The following is a 24,255-nucleotide window of genomic DNA, read 5'->3' on the forward strand; positions in this document are numbered from 1 at the left end:
TCCTGTCAGACATTTTATTTCCGAGATACAGCTTCAGATTCTGTGAAAATGACTCATGTGCAGAGATGTGAAGCGTCCTCTGCTCTGGTCAGTGAGGAGCTCATGCAGAGATCAGAACTGAGGGTAAGTCTTTGGTCGGGTGCTCCTGTGATGAAAGAGAGATTTAGAATTCAAGTGTTACTGCACGCTAAATTATAGGTAGAATAAATTGTAATGACTTAAATTTGAGCTGACTCTAATAGTCTGACTCACAGTGAATTGCATATCATGTAATGTCACCACATCGTCACTCCCTCGCTGTCTTCTCCTCACCCTCCACGCCTGGCCAAGAAGTAGTGTGGAAACCACAAAAATGGCTGCTGACACAGACATCGCCACAACCACGATCACCATGAGGTTACTAGCTGCTGCCTGTGGAGTGTCTTGGTCTACAGCCTTCATCGCACTGGCTTCAGCATAGTCTGCAGAGCGAGGACGAGGCTGAGGTTGCAGCAGGTCAGATATATCTGAGGACAAATACACAACAACCATGATGTTTCAGAGACTGGAGGAAACAGATATAAACTGTGTCTAAATTCAGGGGCTGCATCCTTCAGAGGTTGTGTTTCAAAAGCGATTGCATAACAGTGGCACGACGAGGCTGTCCCATTTCGAGGGTTCCTCAAGAAGCGACGGCTCAAACGTGTTGATCCTTCCCAATCCAAATTTACCCAGAATTCATTGCACTTCAGAGATCAACTGTTCTTCAAAGAGGTAATGGTGCCGGCAAGTGATGAGACGTCCAGCACTTGAGTGTCACTCTTCAACCAAACAGCTAACGATTCATATATGAAAATAATCAGGGGGCTTATAACTGTCTTGGTGTGTCCAACTTTAGCTCTGTTGCTAGGCAACAGCAATAAAGGCTGTACAAACTAGTGGTGCAGATCACCAAAACCCTCTGTAGACGGACTTGTTTTGTTTGTCTATGCAGCCCACAAAGGAGGATGTCTACATGGACGGTGTAGACCACGCTCACTGAAGGATGCAGTAGGAGTATAAGTGTGTGTGATTTCCTCGTCCTGTCTGAATGACTTCCATACCATCCAGACTTAACAAGAAGAAGGCATCATCTCCTTTGATGAACTGTCTGCTCCTCAGCCTGCTGTGTGTGATGAAGGTTGAGGTCCCGGTTCCTGGGCCTCGATAGTAAAAGCTGCCATCAGACTGCGTCACTTTCGACCCCACTTTCCTTGGGTCATCCCAGTAGTACTCAGTACCTGAGAGAAAATGTTGAACAGTCATTCTCTGTTTGACTAACCCAACTCAGTAGATATATATCATCAACTTCTCTTACCATCACTGGACACCTTATCAGGGTCAGTGGTGACCATTCGGTGCATGTTCATTTGCTCTCTGATGTCAGAATGCTGATCCATCAGGGCCATGGTCGCCTGCTGCCAGGGGCAAGGCCACTTTAGGTTGTGGTCGTTGGGGCCTGAGGTCAGATGGAAGTAGAGGCCCATGTACCCCTGACGGTCGCTTCTTCCATTTAGATATGCTCCAACCTGCAGATCAGAGAGCGGCATGAAGTGAGTTCTGTGGACTCAAACAATTCACCCACCCCTCTAAAGAGGACATGTACCTGGAAGGAGTAACCTGCTGGAGAGAGAAAGCGAGGGCTGTACAGTTTTTCTCCTGCTGGTGTGCTGGCCATCAGGCTGGTGATGTTGCGGATGCGCCAGACGTGCTGAGGGCACTTTGTGGACGACAGGTTGATGTCATCAAGAGAGAAACCCCCACTCGATGGACTCTTTCCCCTCACGGCCTGAAACACCACACGGGCCTTCTCTGTCACGCTCAGATCGACATTATGCAGCTCCCAGGAACCCATGACACCTCCTGTAACAGAGAGAATGTATATTAATCCCTATTAATCTGATTGCATTATAGGTGAAATTGTTATATAAACTGCACTCTAAAGTATCACTCTACAACTCATTCCCCATCGCTTAAAACAGCAGTTTCAAAACGGCGTTGGCTCATGATGGCTTATTGACTTGGAAAAGGCAAGAGCCAGGTTTCCCTCTTTCATTCACTCCTCACTCTGAACACCTGTTCTTACTCTGTGTAAAGTTGGTGAGTGAGTTGGATCTTCTGTGAAAACTCTGGAACTAACTGATGGTCCCATCCTCCATTGTCAGAATCAGGTCCGACAAGTTCAAGAGTAATGTTGAGCTGCAGATGAGTTAAAAAGCCAGGAAACCTTTCAAATAAAAATAATTACAAACAGAGTTTCTTTGCTGCAAATCTTCTGGTTTAGGAAGCCAGGAATCATGGGTAATATCCACCAATCAGTTGTGCTTCTGGAGCCCAACGGAATGAATATGTAGAAGGCGATGTTCCTCACCCTAACCCTCAGTAAAAATGACAAACTGTGGGATTAATGTTGTAAATTTACTATGTGAATATTGTATCTTTTACATAAAATCATCCCCTGCTATCATGTTCCTTCTAATTGGGGCAAAATGTCATACATTACCTGAAATGCTCTTGAAGAGGCTCAGTTTACCGCTGGGTGTGGCCTTGTCGTACTCTCGCACCCAGATGTTGAGAACATCATCAGCCGCCCCCGTGTTATGGAGGAAGAACTGCAGACACTGAGCTCCAGGTTTGGGGTAAAGCCAGCGACTCTCCAGAGAGGCCTGGTGCCCAGGTTCAGTAGAGGCTGTGCTGAAGTGCATGAAGAAGCCTTTCCCTGGCAGAGCAGCCGAGAAGCAGGTCATACTAAGCATCCACAGTTTCTCACATTTGATTAAACTAGTAATGTTTGCTCTGCATTATCGCCTGTGAATATTGCAGTCAGCTGGGAACCTTACCAGAGTTAGAGTTCTTTCTCTCTTGCAATATTCATAAACAGTTTTTTACGAATGCCCCAAAAAAAGAAAAACATTGAAGAGTCGATGCACACCCTGCACAAGCACTTTATGTCCCAATCAGACAAATACAAATTTATTTTTGAATAATGCCATTTCTTAATCCTCTCCTCATGTAAAAATACGATGACAAATGTTCCATTAGTCTATTGTAAATATGTTGCAGTTCTAGATGTGGATGTAGAATGTGTTTCTAATGTTATTGGTTGTAAAAGTACAAAACTATAAAGTATGGCTATTGGAAGCATAGTCACAGTAAGATAGCTGCGGTGCGTTACTGTTCAGAGAACGAACCTAGAGTTTACACATGTTCCAGGGTGGGTATATATATATATTTTTTTTTTTTTTTTTTTTTTCATTTATTTATTTTCTTATTTTTTTTTTTTTTTTTTTTTTTTCTCCCGTTGTTCTCCATTTTATATTCTCCCGATCTGGCTATACAGCACCATCCATTTCAGCCGTATCATTACCCAATCCGCTTGTTTATTAAGCTATGAATAGAGCAAACACAACTTTAGCTGGAGGGTCTGCAGTACGTTTTGTTAGCTGGAATGTCAGAGGCATGAATGGCCCAGTGAAAAGGGCGCGAATTTTTTCACATTTAAAACGGTTGCACACTGAAATTGCATTTCTGCAGGAAACGCACCTACGAGTACAGGATCAAGTTTTGCTTAGAAAGGCCTGGATAGGTCAGGTGTACCATTCAACCTTTAGTAACAGAGTTAGAGGTGCTGCAATTATAATCCATAAAAAAGTACTCTTCACTGCTTCAAAAATAATTTCAGATCCCCAGGGACGTTATGTTATAGTATCAGGTCGTCTCTATCACACCCCGGTGGTTTTGGTTAGTATTTACGCCCCCAACTGGGATGATGCCGATTTTTTCAGGAAGATAATCACCTTATTACCAGATTTAAATACTCATCATCTAATATTTGGCGGTCATATGAACTGCGTGATGGACACAGCCATGGACCGGTCAAGTCCCAAATCTGCACCTTCATCCAAAATGTCCAGAGCTCTTATAAGTCTTATGACGCACCTTGGCTGTATTGACCCATGGAGATTTTTGAATCCAAACAAAAAGGAATTCTCTTGTTTTTCACATGTTCATCAGTCTTATTCAAGAATAGACTATTTTTTCATTGATAGGCGTCTTCTTCCCTCAGTGAAATCTGTAGACTACTCTGCTATTGTAGAATCTGATCATGCACCCGTCATCCTTGATATTGGCTTTACACTTAATTGCCCACCAAGGCCAGCTTGGAGACTTAACACGGCATTACTTTCAGATGCAGATTTTTGTCAGTTCATGTCTAAAGCAATAGATGATTTCATTTTAACCAATCAGAATGACTCCGTATCACCATCCATACTATGGGAAACATTAAAAGTCGTACTGAGGCGACAAATTATATCATTTTCGGCTTCACGTAATAAAAAAAGAAAACAAAGACAGGAGGAGCTCATTGATTCTATTCTTAAAATTGATCATCAGTACTCAACAACTCCAACGCCTGAACTATACAAAGAAAAATTAAATCTGAAAGCAAAATATTTATTATCTACTGGAAAGACTGAACATAACTTGTTAAGATCACGAGCATTCTTTTATGAACATGGGGAGAAGGCAGGACGCCTACTTGCTCACCAGTTAAAGGCTAAGTCGTCTGCCCAACTCATATCAACAATTAGGAAAACACCTCAAGAATTGACAATTGATCCCCAAGAAATTAATAATACCTTTAAAACATTTTATTCTGAGTTATATACCTCAGAATTCCCTCAGGACACTTCTTCTATGGTTAATTTTTTAGAAACCCTGAATACTCCAACAATTGCACAGGAACAAAGGGACAACCTGGAAAGACCTCTAAACCGACAGGAAGTAGATAACTCAATTAAGGACATGCAGAGCGGGAAGGCCCCTGGGCCGGACGGCTTCCCAGTCGAATTCTATAAAAAATTCTCCTTCAAACTGATCCCTTTGCTTCTCAATATGTTTAAGCACTCGTTTGAACAGACAGCTCTCCCAAAGAGCCTCACAGAGGCTCTCATCACAGTCTTGCTGAAGCCTGGTAAAGACCCGGTGGATTGCAGCTCTTATAGGCCTATTTCTTTACTGAACGTGGACGTTAAGATACTGTCTAAAATTCTGGCCTCTCGAATAAACACCATAATATCAGACATAATTTCAAATGATCAAACCGGTTTTGTGAGAGGCCGTCACTCATTCATTAACATTCGTAGACTCCTGAATGTGGTGCATTCTCCAGCGTCTGGGGGAGGACCAGAGGTGGTGGTCTCCCTAGACGCGGAAAAGGCATTCGACAGAGTAGAATGGGAATATCTTTTTGCTGTACTGGGTAAATTTGGGTTTGGGCCGAAATTTATGTCCTGGATTCGTCTATTATATTCATCTCCTAAAGCTGCAGTAGTCACTAATAAATTATGTTCACAGTATTTTCCTTTATCTAGGGGCACGCGTCAAGGCTGCCCACTTAGCCCATTACTGTTCATTTTAGCGATAGAGCCCCTGTCAATTAAACTTAGAACTACACCATCCATACATGGCATTAGAAGGATGGAGATGGAATATAAAGCTTCCTTGTATGCTGATGATCTCTTAATATTTTTAACGGACCCGCTATCCTGTAAATCCGAACTTTTGAAGATTCTGGTTGACTTTGGTGGTTTTTCAGGTTATAGAATTAACTATTCAAAAAGTGTGTGTTTCCCTATCAATGATAAGGCAAAGCAGATTCCAGACACAGACTTGCCATTTTGTATATCACATTCAGGTTTTAAGTATTTAATAAATATCACCCCTTCTTTTTCTGAATTGTTTAAGGCCAACTTCACACCTATAATGGAGAAACTAAAATCTGTCCTCCAGAGATGGAGTGCTATTTGCCTTTCTTTGGCTGGGAAAATCAACTGCGTCAAGATGAATGTGTTGCCTAGATTTTTATACTTGTTTCAGAGCATCCCAGTTTTCCTGCCAAAATCCTTCTTCCGTTCACTTGATGCCCTACTCTCAAGTTTCATATGGGGAGGTAAATCTTCAAGACTTCGTAAAACATTGCTTGAAAGACCGAGAAAAGGGGGTGGGCTTGCTCTCCCAAATTTCAGGGTTTATTATTGGGCAGCGAATCTGCAAAAAATAATGTACTGGTTTCAGGCCCCAGACACGGGTTGGTGCAGTGAGGAGGCAAAGCTCTGTAATCTGTCATCACTTCCTGCACTGTTAACAACAAAACTTCCTCTCTCCCCATCACAGTTTTCCTCAAGCCCAGTAGTGCGCTCATCCCTAAGAATTTGGATACAATTCAGGCAAACATTTAAATTGTCTGGCCTTTCTATGCTAAGTCCCATATGTAATAACCACCTTTTTCCAGCTGCTGAACTTGATGTCACATTCATACAATGGAACACTATGGGTCTTACTACATGCAAGGACTTTTTCATAGATAATATTTTTCCTACTTTCACGGATTTGGCCAAAAAACACTCTATTTCTAAATCCAGTTTTTTCCGATATCTTCAGATACGCCACTTTATTCAAACGTACAACCCATCGTTCCCTCAATTACCGGAAAGTTCAAACTTAGATGTCATACTAAAGATTCCCTTAACTTTGAAGGGCCAAATCTCTAATTTATATAATTCAATTATGTCGTTTAGTAGTGTATCAACCGAAGACATCAAGACAAAATGGGAGGAAGAATTAGGAACAGCCATTTCAGACGAGACATGGGTTAGAGCTCTTAGCTGTGTAAATGGAACCTCTTCTTGTGTACGCCTCAATCTGATTCAATTTAAAGTTCTCCACCGTACTCACTATAGTAAGGCCAGGCTTGCAAAAATATACCCTGAACTAGATGATACGTGTGATCGCTGTAAAGCCACTAACGCAGACCTAGCTCATATGTTCTGGACGTGCTCCAAGTTGGAAGAGTTTTGGAAATCAATATTTGGGATTTTGAATGTTGCTTTTGGCCTACATCTACAACCTAGCCCTTTAATGGCTATATTTGGGGTAAGGGGTAACGACACTGCGACAGCCACTAACAAGAAAAATGTTATTGCCTTTGCCACTCTAATTGCTCGAAGGAGAATTCTCTTGGAATGGAAATCACAATTACCACCGAAGGCATCTGTGTGGCTTTCTGATATGATGATGTTTTTAAAAATTGAAAAAGTTAAATACTTTCTTAGAGGATCAACCGGAAAATTCAACAAAGTCTGGGACCCTTTACTGGTCTATTTTGACAAACTTGTCACTCTCCCCTCTCATTAGTATAGGGCGTTAACGTAAAGCGCAAACGCTTTCATCTTAGGAGAACTTCCCCCCCCCCCTCCCTTTTTTTTTTTTTTTTTTTTTGTGGCACAGGGAATGTTAGGGTGGGATGGGGTTTATAAAAATATAAAAATGTAAATTGTTAAAATGCTACTGTTTCATTGTACATTGACACAAAAAGAAATTTAATTGAAATATTGCAACATGTGTGACAGTGTACATCTTGTCTAACAACCAATAAAAATACATGTAAAAAAAAACAAAAAACTATAAAGTATAAACTATGAAACAAAAAACGATATGACATAATTTCTTTCCTAATAGTGATGCCATGATGACATCATACCTACCATATAATCATACATTATTATTTAGACTATATAAGCTTCGGGTCATGTCTCCAGTCCTAAAGAATGCCTCAAATAATGAATATGATGTCATTTTCTGACATCTTTGTGACTTCTTCATGACGTCAATTATCTCAAGATGTAAGAAGTGATGAGGACTTATTTTCTGATCAGTATAATTTAGATTTAGATTTTGGTTGACCTTGACCTGTGATCAATCAGCTCCATAAGTTAATATTCAAGAGAAACTGTCCTGAGTAAAATGGGAAAAGAAAACAGAACATGTGTTGTTGAATTATTTTGTACACATACACATAGACAGGATTGAAAACAATGCCCTGCTTCCAGTTATGTCAGCGCACAGGGTAATAATTGTTATACTGCTGACAAGAGGATGAGTGTTCCCAGTACAGAAGCAGGGCAGTGGACAGCAAACCACTCAACTATGTTATTTTCAAGGGTAAACTGAATCCAGAAATTGTGAAACATATTTTAATTACTAGGGGGATTAAGCTCTGTTGAATATGGGAGGCAATGTATACGATGCATTTATATGATGCTCAATTTAAACAGTGTGTAGGTCAGAAGTAGGAGTTAGTGGTCATAGTTACTTAAGACATGCAGATTCAACAATGAGCTGTTTATCCAGCAGGCAGATACTGCACAAAGTCCTGAATGAAGTATGATCATGTTTATCTTGAACCATTAAACTATGATCATTAAGCTTGATACTCTGTTCAGTTCACTGTTGTAAAGCAATTCAGCTACATGTGTTTTTCAGATACACAAACCCAAAGGTCAGATAGGGAACGAAACCTTTGAAGTCAAATCAGAGGAGCAGTAACATTTATAACCACACAAAGAAGCATACTAAGTGTTATCTAAACAGCTATACACCTCACTGTGATCCAATAAATGTAGTGGAGTAAAAAGGGGAAAATTTAAACCTCTCTACTTGAGTAAATGTACTTTGTTACTCGCATCCATTTTTAATGATTGATAATCACCTTTGCATTGTCCCATGGCGGTGAAGTCGTGCTGAGGCCCTCCACTCACAGAACTGCGTTGTTCCCACTTTTTGTTCCCATTTCTTTGGATCATCCCACAGATGTTCTCCTGTTCAAAGTCACAGCTGTCCACAAAGGTGGAGGACTCTGCTGTGGACAGGGAAGAGCTGATCAGACACTGATCCAAGGACTCGAATAAGCCAAACTTTTGTTTGACCGTAGCTCTGTTTTCATTCATCTCAATATCCTGTAATTCAAATAAAGTTAATACATTTTTTATCATTCATAACACAATTATTCAGCCAATTTAAAATGTATGAAAGGTGTGAGAGACTGGCAAGAGGAGGGTAAGATCACTACTGAATATCAGACCTATAAATGGCTGATTACCTGTTGCATCAGGCTCAATAATCACCTGATGGAAACTTCTTATGTAATCAATCAGGGCACCTCTCATCCACCACGCTATCATACAAACAGTTTAATTTGCCCTGCATGGAAAGAGTGATGCTGATATGATACAGGGTATTGATACTCACAGTTTGATTACAATGAGTGAGGAAAATAAGCTAAAATAATAAGTTAAAGCTAGCAGAGAAAACATGACTTCTGGCCTGGGCACAGAGTGAAATCAATTGGAAAACCTTCACTAAAGAAGTGAACCTGGATAAGTAGCCAGTTTTCCTTGTTGTGATGTTAATCAGCTGATTACTAAAGGCTTCAATTGCTATTTTCTACCTGCATTGCTGTTTAAATACACAATAATACAATCAATCACTGAAATTAACAATGATCACTTTAGCATTTTATGGCATCTTCAGAGTACTCAAACTCATGATGCGTATTAGTAAGAGCTGGTTAGTGCCCAATACTATCAATAGGCTATATTTTACACTCAGCTTTTGCTAGATAGACTCTGAATGTCCATGTAACCCTGGAAGGTTATTATGAGACAAACATAGTTTTATAGGGTGATTTAGTTTAGTTCAAACACTCCAGGGACCCCTCCAGTGCAGGTTTATGCAGCCTATGTCACACCGCGGTGAGATCATGTCTTGTTTTGTGTTTTTTGTCTCGTCATTTCCGGTTTTATTTTGAAAAGTAACTCTCCTCTCGTTTCAGGTCACTTGCCCTTCCTCATATGTCACCGGTCTGATCGTCTCCCCTGATTCCTGATTGTGTCCACCTGTTCCCTTTTCCCCCATGTGTTCATACAGTCTGCGTCTCCCTTTGTCTTGTGCCAGTGTGTCGTCTTTAGTCGTCATTCCAGCCCGTGCCATAGTTACAAGAGTCATAGTCTTAGTTTTTGCTTAGCCTCGTGCCTATAGTTTTACCTCAATTGAGTGATTATTCTTTGTAGCCTTTTTTGTTTCAGTGTTTAGTCTTAGTTAGGTTTATAGAATGAAGCTTTGTTTTTCCTCCCTTTGGAGCGCTTCAGTTTAATTGTTATTTTTGTATTGCAGTATTAAGATAGCGTTTTCCTCCTTTTTGGAGCGACTTTATTTTTGTACCATAGTTTACTCTGTGTGGAGGTGTAAATAAAACATTCTCCTAACACATCCGCTCTGCGTCTGAGTCCTGCCTTTTGCCCGGCCTGACAGCCTATTCACATGTAGTACTTACTTCGATTTTAACATTTAATCTGTGGTTATGTTTTATAATGCTATGCTTATATGTTGTATTCTGATTCTGTTTGGAATCCAGACACATGGTTGGTTTTTGGCAATCTCACTCATTATGAGTGAGATATTATATTATATGTTATATTTTCACTCATGTCTGTTTGATTGATGGTTTATTTTCAGCAGAATTATCAGAACCTACGAAACTGATTTCCACCAAACAGGGACGGGGCCTGGGAAGAACCTTGCAGGATTTGTTTCAATTTCTTTACCTTGACAAATGAATCAGACCACTTGGTTTTTCTATATTTCTACTAGGAACTATACAATCATGTGTAGCATTATTCGGCCTTGCAAATTTGTATGCTATTCCTTGTGTGTCTTCATTGTTTGCCATATGTTTTATGGGGAAAGTCACACTATAGTGTCGTGTAATACTTTGGAAATCTAGTTATCCCATGCTATGGCTACAAATACTTTTGTATTGTATATAGCAGTGAAGCTGAACAATACATGATGTATGATTAGTGTTCACTGCTGTCTGCCATATTTGATGCAACTACATGTTCGGTTTGTGCCAACTCTTAAATGTTTAAATTCTATGTATAGTGGCTTACCTGGCATCAGTACGTGAACTGAGAGTTATTCTGACAGCAGATGACAGTAACCTTAGCGAGTAGATAATATTAGCTAGATAAAGGAATAACTGCAGAGCCAACGTGGTAACAAACCGTCACATCCCCCTCTCTTCCTCTCAGTCCCTGTCAAGATCCCCTCAATACACTTTTCCAACCAATTACTTATCAGTCTCAGCTGTTAGAGGCAATGATGTCTAACCCTGTCTTTATTACTTTATTGCAATGATTCCATTATCTTTCATACGTCTGTACATTTGTTTACTTCCTATATATATACATTTACATATATAACTATACTGATATATCCCGCGCAATGTGTTGCCTGAGGCTGTCGTACCTCTAAATCTATCAAACACCTGTCTTTTTCATTGGTTAACTTACTGCATTTGTAGAGACGGTTGAGTTTGGTTAGGTCACTAGCACTGAACCCCATCCTCTGACCAATCACATCCATGAAAGAGGGGATGTTGGTTACGATGGTGGGCTCAGAGCCGATGTTGAAGGAAGTCTTACTGTAGTGCATCACTGAACCGTAGTCATAGGGGACGCCCAGAGCACTGGACACTTTGTCATCATATGTCTTGAAGTTGTGCTCTTTTCCTGAGGAGGGCATAAAAAGAAGCTTGGTTTTGTGATTTTTACAGATATGGATGGAGTAACAGGATGTATGTATGTATTCAGATGGTAGATGAACATGAGGAGATTAAGCAGAGCCTCTGAACAGTTTAAATAGTCATGTATTAAATATTGTTATAATATGTAACACTTTTCCTTTCTTTTCATTTCAATGACATTGCTCTTACTGCATTTCAAGGCTGAGCTGACATATCCTTCTCATTCAACAATTTTTATTTTACCGTTGACCCCGTGTTAACTAACATAAGACAAATAAAACTCGAAACTTGAACTTGAAACTTGAATCTGACCTTTGTCAAAGTTGCGACTGTAATTCAAAGTTGTTAACTTTACCAGGTTCAATGCGATCCCACATGATGTTGACGTAATCATCACGATCAGCTCTGGACTGCTCGTGCCAAAATCCAAGAGCATGCAGGAACTCATGCTCAACAGTTCCAAGACGATCACAGTTATTACCAATGGACAATCGCTGCTTTCCCTCCTGCTGGTTCCCTACAGAGGAGAAGCATCTACAGAGAAGGGAAGCAAAATGCAAGTTTGGCAAAGTGGTTTAGTGTCCTATTATTACAAATATATTGATTGAGCAATTTAACTAAATCATTTATTTATATAGCGCCACACATTACCTCAAGGTATTGTGAGGTTGAGACTATTGTGTACCTACATGTGCCCTTTGTCCTCAGTGGGGTAATGAGAGTAGTGAGACTAAACTAACACAACAAAATGTAGTCTTGGCCACAAAAATCCAAACGATCTTTAAGACACTATAACACTGCAAAGTGAACTGCAGAGTTGGGTGATAATAACCTCAGCCAATGTTAGCCTTGGCGGATGTATGTGCTCTCTGTTTAATCAAGTTTCATGTTGCGTGTAATATTTACATCTATTAATATGACATGAATATATCAGCTATTGCATTGGGTGCAGCATTTTGTTTATTGGATGTGTGTTATGACTGTTGACAAAGAAACATACAACCAGCAAACATGTCAGGCGCTGGAATAGCTTTGTCTTGTTACATAATGTACACGTCTGAAAGTGAAATCTGAACTCACCCGCTGCCTTTGAACACAGAGATGTAGTTCTTTTCTCCATTCCATGGTGTGAAGTCAATACAGGTCTTCAGTCTGTACTGGTCAAAGGCCTTTAGGATCACTCCCTTTGCATTCATTTCTATATGTTCCAAAGTGAAATTAAATAATGTGTTACTTAAGTGCATAACCATGGCACGTACTTTGAATTTCCACACAGTGTCTTACCCAGGCTGTCCTCCAGGTAGTAAGGAATGGTTGTTGGCCAGCGAAACGAATCTCCTATGATGGAGTTTCTGCCCGATGGCTGACAAGAAGGAAGAAAGGAAGATATACATAGATGGTGAATAAGAAACCGATGAAGGAGAAACACAACACAACCTTGACCAGGCTCACTAAAGTGTGTAGTGGAAAAATAACTAAGTGTAGTGGAAAATAGCTAAGTGTGGTTGAAATCGATAGTTGAAGAGTAACTTTTTGCAGACCTGTCTAAGCCTCCATGACCTGAAATGTTTATGAACTGAAACCTGTATGACCTTTCTATATACCTGTTTAACCTTTCCATTACGTATTGACTGTCCAAAGAACCCAATTGAAATGTATGCAAATAATTTATTCCTGTGCTTTAGTTCCAGTCTTAAACTACGCTTACAGAACCAGTCTGAACCGGCTCAGGCAAACAGCCTTGTCCTATATATAAGATCTATGCATTTGACTGTTCTCCATCTTCACTCTGAGATCCTTATGGTTTCCCTGTGTTGATCCTTTCTGCAGAAAGCCCCTAATTAAATACACATAAATAACTTTGTTGTTTCCAGCCTCTTGTATTTCCAGATTTCCATCACAAGTGATTCAACCATAACTATGTGTTTTTTAACTTCAGACATTCTTTGATTGTTATGCAAAATTATTGATGTACTTAAAGACATTGTTGGTTATTTATTCCTATTAATAAAAGAAATGTAATAATTATAATAATCAGATATTACACAATATTTTATAGATATATATATATATACATATCAATAAAATCTACTTTTATATAGCTCTGCTATTCACATAACCATTGAATTGAATAAATGTAGTATTTTAATTGCTGATTGGTTGTTTTACCTCCAGTATGACCATTATTAGGACAATGAATCACCAGCAGGGAATTAATCAGCATTCAAATATTATTTGTATAGCCCATATTCATATATTACAATTGGTCTAATAGGGCTAAGGAAAGTAACTTATAAAATAAAGCATTTGCATAGAATCTTTCTCTGTGCTCAAAATATCCCTTCATGCACCCAAAGCGCCACACTCAAACAGGCCTGAAGATCCTGTTTACCAAAAAGTATTCGCAACAGAGTCTTTGTTATGTTCACTCACTGACTTACCATGTCGATATCTCCCTCCAGCAGGTCCAGCTCGGCCGCTGCAAAGAAAAAATGTGTTTGCATGAGAAAAACCTCAGAAACATTTGATGACATAGTACAACAAAACCAAACAAAAAACAATAAGAGTCCTCAAACCTTGATTGATGTCGAAGATGTCCCAGTCATGACCTTCATCAACATCAGTTTCTGCAGTAGGTCCAAATAAGTCCAAATTAGATCACAATATGATGAACTTAAACATACAAACAACAGATTCTGATATATAAGTTACTTTAGTATTGCTGAACTAGTGCAAAATATGCAGCACAATATATATACAGAAATAGTCATGTATCCAATTAAACTTATGAAGAAATATGCTACACACACACACACACACACACACACACACACACACAGAATCTATGCATTTTACCTTCAATTTACTTTTCTTTTTTTTTTTTAAACAGCCGCAAGAAATAGAATATCTCTGCATTAGCAGTATTCAGACTGAAATACTTGCATATGGGAAGGATGACATTTTTAGCTGGAACTTCTGAGTAAAATGTTCTGATAAAGAACCCATCATATTATCTGACTCACCTGTTTCCCCTGTTAGTGCAGCTGCCGTCTGTAAAATAAATTAAATAAAGCACGTAACATTTATGGAAAAAAATTATGACATCATTTAATTGTGAAACATTAACTGACATCCTGCCTCTCAAAGGGCTTCATACTCACCAAACCCAGGCCAAAAAGCAGAGTTAGGAACCGGAGTGACATGACTCCTGCTGCTCACACACTGTGTTGCTTCGAGTCTTGATGTGTCTGAGAGAGAGTTGCTGCTCTGCTTTTGGACAGAAAAAAGTGCAGCATGCAATATTCACTTTTATGACTCTGGTTGGAGAAAATTACGTGACTGTGTAATTAATTATTAATTCAAAAGTCATAATTCGCTTATCTGAGAATTTTAATCCCACTAATAAACATGCACTGAAACAACAATACAATAAACATACAGTACAAATGAACAGAGCTGGCTTGGACATGGTGTCTATTCACCGCAGATTCTGAGAGTATTAACTGCTTGGAACAGTTTGCATTTACAATCAATAATCTAGGCTACACATTGGTGAAGATTTAACAATGTAAATAGATGAGTCAACCAGAGCTTTGAAAAAAACAAAGGTCATAGGTGTAATGTTGCCTTAGTGCTCCGCAAAAACATCTTATTTGAAAAACCTCCACCATAATATGTTTGGAGCTCATTAACATTTCTGTCGGGAATTGAAGATGAAACATCCAAAGTCATGCAAGAGAGATTAAGATAAAAAATTAAACAAATGGAAAGGTAAATGTTTTCATAGTGCTGTTTGTCAGTGACGTGTTTAAGTGTTAACTGTATAAGCTACTGGATGATCTGAATTTCCCTCGAGATTAATAAAGTATCCATCTATCTATCTATCTATCTAAAGTCTATTGACCAATTCAGTGTCAACACATGTACTCATGACTACCTTGCAAGAAAACAGCCTTGAAAGCCAGTGGCTGCCCCCCCATGTTTATTGAAAGCCATATCAGACTTATTGGTGTTGCCTTAATGTCAAGGTGCACAAGTGCAGTTTACCTAAAAATATAAAATTCTGAAAGAACTATCAGACAACCAAAACCAAATGATTCGATGAGAACTTAAACAGTCCTGTGTTATTGTTTTGAGTCTGAATAATAAAAAATCGTAATATTCATCGTAATATTTAAAAATATCAAAAGACAATCCTTGAGATTATTGTTGCCTTTATTTAATCAAGGTCTTCCTTGTGTTTTTAGCCAGTAAGGTTGAGGAGATGTTTGTTGAATGTTGTGTAAAAGTTCAATTTCGACATTACATGATGTTCATTATTGGGTGAAATGATTTGTATCAAATGTAAAACCTGTTCATGTTTATTTCTGTGTCCAGATCACATATCCTCATTCAGTGGTCCGGAATCATGAGACTTACTACCGGTCAAACTGTAACTGAGAGAGCAGAGGATTGTTACTTCCTGTTTCAGAGCGTCTGTTCAGAGGAAGCACAATGTGAGGAGGTCACTGTGTAACACACACATAACATGGTGGACCTGTGTGTTAGTCTATTCTCCAAGACTCATGTTGTGTTTAGTATCTCAAAAAATAAAATAAAAATGATGCCTAACTTGACCTGATGTTTGTCTGGTATTTCTTGAATGGATCTAATGCCGAACAGTAAAATTGGTATTTTATTGATTTTAAACTATGTAAGAAAAGATTGACTTTAGCTTCACTATACTTCTAGATAAGCCCCTACTGACAAACAGCGTTCAGATTGAGAGGTTTTCTTTTCTTGCAAAATTTTAAACCAGTTTTTGAAGATAATGTGTGAACAGACGTGCACATACAAAAAATAAATGAATCTAAATCCATAAACTGTAGATCTATGAAGAACAACAGGAATCCATGGAACTGTAACATATCAATGTAAAGGTCAATAATGAAGGCATCACTTAACATTGACTCGTCTGCTACTGTCAAACCTGTACTTTGGAGAATATGGTGCCATGAATTCACACCGAACTCATTTGGAGAATGGTGCCTCTCTGTGGCTGTTGTTGGTACTACACTTAGTTGTAACAACTGATAGTTTGTGGGTAAAGGTATTTCCAAATATATTGATGTTGAATATAAGCTAGCATACATAATATATATCTCCACAATATAACTTTACTATTAGAATCATAACTCCAAGTTACTACAAATTAAACCTCTTGTAAAGTTAATGCTCGTATACAACAATATGTTCAAGGCTGAAAGTTTACAAATTACATGATGTCCTCAAACTGATTTAGAGAACTCCACATTAATGTGTGTAACAGCTGCATTCATGAATTGTACCAAATATATGGTTGTGAGTAAATGTGAGTATCAGCTCTTATAACCAAAAGAAACTTTGGGATTCATGCCTTCATTTTCTCTCATTTGGATTACTGCAATTCTCTCTTCAGGGGCCTGCGCCAAACATTTCAGATCTTATGAAACCACACAGGTCGGGTCCTAACCTGCTATCCTCATCAAAGGCTCAGCTTGCCATTCCAGGACCCTGGCTGATTTGTGCCGTGACGCTGTCTGGTCTTCAAATAGCTTTGGATTGTTTCCTGTTGTTTGCCTAAATTTTTTTTCTAGCCACTTATAACTGTGTTATTAGAAAGTCACGTATAGATGGTAAATGTGTGGCTTTTAATCTGAAGGGCCGGAGGCCAGGTGACCACGTGGTGGGAACAGAGAGCTCTTCAAACTGGGATGATGCTTTTTTCAGGGAATAAAATAAAATGTCAAATGACATAATTTATGCCAGTTGAAACTGTACTGTAAAGAGCTTTGAGACTAGAAAAGCGCTTTATGAATACAAAAAACATTTACTTCAGTCAGAGATTTTATTTCCGAGGTACAGCTTCAGATTCTGTGAAAACAACTCATGTGCAGAGATGTGAAGCGTCCTCTGCTCTGATCAGTGAGGAGCTCATGCAGAGATCAGAACTGAGGGTAAGTCTTTGGTCGGATTCTCCTGTGATGAAAAAGAGATTCAGAATTCATTGTAAGTGTTACTGCACACTAAATAATAGGTTGAATAACTTGTAATGACTTAAATTTGTGCTGACTCTAATAGTCAGACTCACAGTGAATTGCATATCATGTAATGTCACCACATCGTCACTCCCTCGCTGTCTTCTCCTCACCCTCCATGCCTTGCCAAGAAGTAGTTTGGATACCACAAAAATGGCCGCTGACACACACATTGCCACAACCACGATCACCATGTGGTTACTAGCTGCTGCCTGTGGAGTGTCTTGGTCTCCAGCCTTCATCGCATTGGCTTCAGCATAGTCTGCAGAGCGAGGACGAGGCTGAGGTTGCAGCAGGTCAGATATATCTGAGGACAAATACACAACAACCAAGATGTTTCAGAGACTGGAGGAAACAGATATAAACTGTGTCTAAATTCAGGGGCTGCATCCTTCAGATGTTGTGTTTCAAAAAAACGATTGCATAACAGTGGCACGACAAGGCAAATTGACCCAGAATTGATGAGTTGCCAGAACTTGAGTGTCTGGCAACTCATCAATGGACGGTGTAGACCACGCTCTCTGAAGGATGCGGCTAAAGAGTATAAGTGTGTGTGATGTCCTTGTCCTGTCTGAATGACTTCCATACCATCCAAACTTAACAAGAAGATGGCATCATCTCCTTTGATGAACTGTCTGCTCCTCAGCCTGCTGTGTTTGATGAATTTTGAGGACCCTAATCCTCGGCCTCGATAGTAAAAGCTGCCGTCAGACTGCGTCACTTTCCAGTCATATTTCCTTGGGTCATCCCATCTGTACCCAGTATCTGAGAGAAAATGTTGAACAGTCATTCTCTGTTTGTCTAACCCAGCTCTGAAGATATATATCTTCAACTTCTCTCACAATATGAAAACTCATCAGGGTCAGTGGTGACCATTCGGTGCATGTTCATTTGCTCTCTGATGTCAGAATGCTGATCTATCAGGGCCATGGTCGCCTGCTGCCAGGGGCAAGGCCACTTGAGGTTGTGGTCGTTGGGGCCTGAGGTCAGATGGAAGTAGATGCCCATGTACCCCTGAGGGTAGCTCGTTCCACCTAGATTCACGCAAACCTGTGGATCAGAGAACAGCATAAAGTGAGTTCTGTGGACTCAAACAATTCACCCCACGCCTCTATCGGCATAGTGGTGTGTAGATAATGAGGGAGTTTTCATTTTTCTGGGAACTATCCTTTTAAGGACATTATGTCATTTAGGAACTTGTAATCTAAAACTATACCACTGTACCATGCACTATACTGTATATTATTAATTATTAATATAATATAAATAATTACTATTACAATTACAAACTCTTAAAAAATAGACTTCAGGTTTCTTTAACAGGCTTGACGAAGTGTTTAACAGCATCGACATTTGTATATCTGAGATGGAATGGGTCATCATTTCAAGCTGCTATTTCTTTAAGTGGCTGCACTGGTTGAATATGGAAAGAGTCTACTGCTCTCTTCACTAGAATTTACTTTCTCATCTCTCCCTGCATTAATAATTAACTCTTTATCTGTGTTCAAATCAGAAAAGCAATGGAAAGTTCTTTACTGGTCTCTGCAAGTCAATCATTTAATTTATTTTGATTGTTTATTAACATATGTTTTTGATGATGGGCAAGATAAAGTAATTTATAATATCAATATTCTATTCGATAAATTACAGCAGGCCGGACAAAAGATTAATAAACTATTCCAAATAGTGATATTTACAGTTGTGACAAATGTATTTAGAGCAGACTAAGATGAAATGGAGTCCTTACTAATGACATAACAATTGTTATGTACATTTATTTCAGTCCAATTTAAGCTTTTCATTTATTTATTAGGTCTTCGTATTTTGTTCTATTTCTTTTTATCTGTTGTTTCTCCTGTAAAGATCTCTTTTCTAAAAATTCACAATAAAAACCGTGGAGAAACAAAAGAGCACATATACCTGGAAGGAGTAACCTGCTGGAGAGAGAAAGCGAGGGCTGTACAGTTTTTCTCCTGCTGGTGTGCTGGCCATCAGGCTGGTGATGTTGCGGATGCGCCAGACGTGCTGAGGGCACTTTGTGGACGACAGGTTGATGTCATCAAGAGAGAAACCCCCACTCGATGGACTCTTTCCCCTCACGGCCTGAAACACCACACGGGCCTTCTCTGTCACGCTCAGATCGACATTATGCAGCTCCCAGGAACCCATGACACCTCCTGAGAGAATGTATATTAATCCCTATTAATCCCATTGCATTATAGGTGAAATTGTTAGATAATCTGCACTCTAATGCAACACTCTACAACTCATTCCCCATCGCTTAAAACAGCAGTTTCAAAACGGCGTTGGTTCATGATGGCATATTGACTTGGAAAAGGCAGGAGCCAGGTTTTCCTCTTTCATTCAGTCCTCACTCTGAACACCTGTTCTTACTCTGTGTAAAGTTGGTGAGTGAGTTGGATCTTCTGTGAAAACTCTGGAACTAACTGATGGTCCCATCCTCCATTGTCAGAATCAGGTCCGACAAGTTCAAGAGTAATGTTGAGCTGCAGATGAGTTAAAAAGCCAGGAAACCTTTCAAATAAAAATAATTACAAACAGAGTTTCTTTGCTGCAAATCCAGGAATCATGGGTAATATCCACCAATCAGTTGTGCTTCTGGAGCCCAACGGAATGAATATGTAGAAGGCGATGTTCCTCAGTAAAAATTACAAACTGTGGGATTAAAGTTGTAAATTTGTATGTGAATATTGTATATTTTACATAAAATCCTCCCCTGCTATCATGTTCCTTCTAATTGGGGCAAAATGTCATACATTACCTGAAATGCTCTTGAAGAGGCTCAGTTTACCGCTGGGTGTGGCCTTGTCGTACTCTCGCACCCAGATGTTGAGAACATCATCAGCCGCCCCCGTGTTATGGAGGAAGAACTGCAGACACTGAGCTCCAGGTTTGGGGTAAAGCCAGCGACTCTCCAGAGAGGCCTGGTGCCCAGGTTCAGTAGAGGCTGTGCTGAAGTGCATGAAGAAGCCTTTCCCTGGCAGAGCAGCCGAGAAGCAGGTCATACTAAGCATCCACAGTTTCTCACATTTAATTAAACTAGTAATGTTAGCTCTGCATTATCGCCTGTGAATGTAAATTGTCTTTCAGAAATTCAGACACCCCCCAGGTTTATTTTACTTATACCAAGGATATTATGTTTTTACTTCTACATTTGGTAGTTTGATGTATTCCCTGTGTATTCTAGAGAAACTGTAAAATGAGTAAAATGGGAAAAGAAAACAGAACATCTGTTGAATTATTTTCTACACAGGCGGTTGAGGCTGAGGTTGAGAGTGGTCGTCCCCAACCAGAAGATTGGTGGTTCAATCCTCATGTCGAAGTGTGCTTGGGCAAGATACTGAACCCCAAATGGCCCTTCATAGATGATGAATGCACTTAATGAAAGTCTCTTTGGCTAGAAAGTGTCTACCAAATGACATGTAATTTAATATTATGTAATACACATAGACAGGGGTTAAATCAATGCCTTGCTTTCAGTTATGTAATAATTGCTGTACTGCTGACAAGAAGATGAGTGTTCCCAGTACAGAAGCAGAGCAGGGCAGTGGACAGCAAACCACTCAACTATGTTCTTTTCAAGAGTAAACTGAATCCAGAAATTGTGGAACACAGTTAAATTACTATGGGGATTAAGGTCTGTTGAATATGGAAGGCAATTCATATGATGCATCTATATATATATATATATATATATATATATATAATGCTCAATTGCAACTGTGTGTAGGTCTGAAGTAGGAGTTAGTGTAATGGTAACTTAAGACATGTAGATTCAACAATGAGCTGTTTATCCAGCAGGTAGATAGATACTGCACAAAGTCCTTAACCACAAAGAAGCATACTAATTGTAATCTAAACAGCAATACACCTCACTCTGATCCAATAAATGTAGTGGAGTAAAAAGGTGAAAATTTAAACCTCTCTACTTGAGTAAATGTACTATGCTACTCGCATCCATTTTTAATGTATGATAATTACCTTCCCATTGCCCCATGGCGGTGAAGTCGTGCTGAGGCCCTCCACTCACAGATCTGCGTTGTTCCCACTTTGCGTTCCCAGGTTCCTGGATCATCCCACAGATGTTCTCCTGTTCAAAGTCACAGCTGTCAACAAAGGTGGAGGACTCCGCTGTGGACAGGGAAGAGCTGATCAGACACTGATCCAAGGACTCGAATAAGCCAAACTTTTCATTTGTTTGACTGTAACTCTGTTTCCATTCATCTCAAAATCCCGGAATTCAAATAAAGTTAATACATTTTTGATTATTCAAAACACAAATATTCAGCTTTTTTAAAATGTGTGAAAAGTGTGAGAGACTGGCAAGAGGAGGGTAAGATCACTACTGAATATCAGACCTATAAATGGCTGATTACCTGTTGCATCAGGCTCAATAATCACCTGATGGAAACTTCTTATGTAATCAATGAGGGCACCTCTCATCCACCACGCTATCATACAAACAGTTTAATTTGCCCTGCATGGAAAGAGTGATGCTGATATGATACAGGGTGTTGATACTCACAGTTTGATTACAATGAGTGAGGAAAATAAGCTAAAATAATAAGTTAAAGCTAGCAGAGAAAACATGAGTTCTGGCCTGGGCTCAGAGTGAAATCAATTGGAAAACCTTCACTAAATAAGGGAACCTGGATAAGATGCTACAGTAGCCAATTAACCTTGTTGGGAATGTTAATCAGCTGATTACTAATGGCTTCAATTGCTATTTTCTGCCTGCATTGCTGGTTAAATACATGATTAAACAATCAATCACTGAAATAAACAATGATCACTTTACTATTTTATGGCATCTTCAGAGTATTCAAACTCATGACGCTTATTAGTAAGAGCTGGTTAGAGCCCAATATTATCAATAGGCTACATTTTACTATCAGCTTTTGCTAGATAGACTCTTATTGTCCATGTAACCCTGCAAAGTTATTATGAGACAAACATCATTTTATAGGGTGATTTAGTTTAGTTCAAACACTCCAGGGACCCGTCCGGTGCAGGTTTATGCAGCCTATTCACAGGTAGTATGTACTTTGATTTGAATATTTAATCTCTGGTGATGTTTTATAAAACTATGTGTTTTACGGGTTCCAAGATTGGTACCACAGCAACAAAGTATATCTGTAGAATACAGCATGAATGCAGCAGCAATGATGACACAGAGCATTCAGTTCCTCATCCAGACTGCATCTGGCATGTGGGCGGAGGTTACCGTCAAAGAGACAGTACGGTTTGCATCTGCTCCCGTGCCAAACGTTCCACCTGAGTGCTGCTGTCATTTACTGATCGATCTAATAGACATAAACCCACGTGACTATCACGTGTATTAATAGGAATAATCTTAAATTACTATTAAAGTAATTAAATTAAATATTTTGGGGCATACCACATATGCTTCTATGTTGTAGTCTGATTTTGTTTGGAATCTAGTCACATTTGAAATTCTATTGGTTTTTTACAACCTCAAGGGAAGGTTATATTTTCACTCATGTCTGTTTGATTAATGGTTTATTTGTCAGCAGAATTACCAAAACCTACTTAACTGATTTCCACCAAACAGGGATGGGGCCTGGGAAGAACCTTCCAGGATTTGTTTAAATTTTTTTAACTATGTTTTTATGACTAATGAATAAGACCACTTGGTTTTTCTATATTTCTACTAAAGGAACTAGACAATCATGTGTAGCATCATTCGGCTTTGGCAGATGTGTATGCTATTCCTTGTGTGTCTTCATTGTTTGCTATATGTTTTATGGGCAAAGTCTCACTATAGTGTTGTGTAATACTTTGGAAATCTTTTTATGCCATGCTATGGCTACAAATACCATATAACATATAATTGTATATAGCAGTGAATCTGAACAATACATGATGTATGATTAGTGTTCACTGCTGTCTGCCATATTTGATGCTACTACTATTATCATCTTTCATACATCCGTACATTTATTTACTTCCTATATTAATATATATATAGAGTAAACTTTAGGTTCAAATACACTGATATATCCAGCAGAAGGTGTTGCCTGAGGCTGTCGTACCTCTAAATCTGGATTTGGATGGATTTGTATTTATATAGCGCTTTTCTAGTCTGATGAAGAACACTCAAAGCGCTTTACAGTACAGTTTCACATTCACACACACATTCATACAGTGCATCTACTTGCAGCACTTTGTTATTCTATGGGGGGCTATTGAGGGTTCAGCATCTTGCCCAAGGACACTTCGGCATGCAGATGGTTCAGACTGGGGATCGAACCGCCGACCTTCAGGTTGGAGGACGACCACTCTACCCCTCAGCCACAGCCGCCCCCAATGCGATCCCACATGATGTTGACTTAATCTATCAAACACCTGTCTTTTTCATTGGTTAACTTACTGCAATTGTAGAGACGATTGAGTTTGGTTCGGTCACTAGCACTGAACCCCATCCTCTGACCAATCACATCCATGAAAGATGAGTTCTTGGTGACCATGGTGGGCTCAGAGCCGTTGCTGAAGGAAGTCTTACTGTAGTGCATCACTGAACCGTAGTCATATGGGATGCCCAGAGCGCTGGAGATTTTGTCATCATATGTATTGAAGTTGTACTCTTCTCCTGAGGAAGGCATAAAAAGAAGCTTGGTTTTGTGATTTTTACAGATATGGATGGAGTAACAGGGGGTATGGATGTATTCAGATGGTAGATGAACATGAGGAGAAAAATTCAGCACAGCTTCTGTA

General features: G+C 39.4%; 2 protein-coding genes across 8 annotated transcripts in view; both read right to left on the reverse strand.

Annotated features, from left to right (window-relative positions):
• On the reverse strand, positions 1-17,363 carry LOC133010025 (meprin A subunit beta-like). Of its 5 annotated transcripts, none has more exons than XM_061077433.1 (16): positions 17,296-17,363; positions 14,605-14,710; positions 14,467-14,494; positions 14,020-14,070; positions 13,885-13,922; positions 12,728-12,806; positions 12,524-12,641; positions 11,799-11,977; positions 11,211-11,429; positions 8,570-8,719; positions 2,522-2,737; positions 1,625-1,881; positions 1,337-1,547; positions 1,083-1,259; positions 253-506; positions 1-145 (listed from the first exon to the last, which is right to left on the reverse strand). In XM_061077433.1, the coding sequence occupies exons 2-16, from the start codon at positions 14,644-14,646 to the stop codon at positions 101-103; spliced, it is 2,064 nt and encodes a 687-aa protein (XP_060933416.1). In that variant the 5' UTR covers positions 14,647-14,710; positions 17,296-17,363; the 3' UTR covers positions 1-100. The 5 variants fall into 5 exon arrangements, with proteins under 5 accessions (XP_060933416.1, XP_060933414.1, XP_060933415.1 ...); XM_061077431.1 differs by having other exon boundaries at positions 14,605-14,713; XM_061077432.1 differs by lacking the exon at positions 17,296-17,363 and adding an exon at positions 15,795-15,864.
• Positions 14,816-24,255, reverse strand: part of LOC133010026 (meprin A subunit beta-like) — a 13,806-nt gene continuing 4,366 nt past the window's right edge. Inside the window, exons 7-15 of one of the 3 annotated variants that reach the window (XM_061077437.1) lie at positions 23,912-24,130; positions 21,502-21,651; positions 20,282-20,497; positions 19,420-19,676; positions 18,342-18,549; positions 18,088-18,264; positions 17,613-17,806; positions 17,296-17,440; positions 14,816-15,879 (exon numbers count right to left, since the gene is read on the reverse strand). In XM_061077437.1, coding sequence (XP_060933420.1) covers positions 17,396-17,440; positions 17,613-17,806; positions 18,088-18,264; positions 18,342-18,549; positions 19,420-19,676; positions 20,282-20,497; positions 21,502-21,651; positions 23,912-24,130 — 1,466 coding nt within the window. In that variant the 3' untranslated portion in view covers positions 14,816-15,879; positions 17,296-17,395. Of the gene's footprint in view, positions 15,880-17,290; positions 17,441-17,552; positions 17,807-18,087; positions 18,265-18,341; positions 18,550-19,419; positions 19,677-20,281; positions 20,498-21,501; positions 21,652-23,911; positions 24,131-24,255 lie in introns of those variants that run through there. The other 2 variants (XM_061077435.1, XM_061077436.1) reach the window with 2 other exon arrangements.

This window comes from Limanda limanda, chromosome 9, assembly GCF_963576545.1.
Source record: "Limanda limanda chromosome 9, fLimLim1.1, whole genome shotgun sequence".
Lineage (NCBI taxonomy): Eukaryota > Metazoa > Chordata > Actinopteri > Pleuronectiformes > Pleuronectidae > Limanda > Limanda limanda.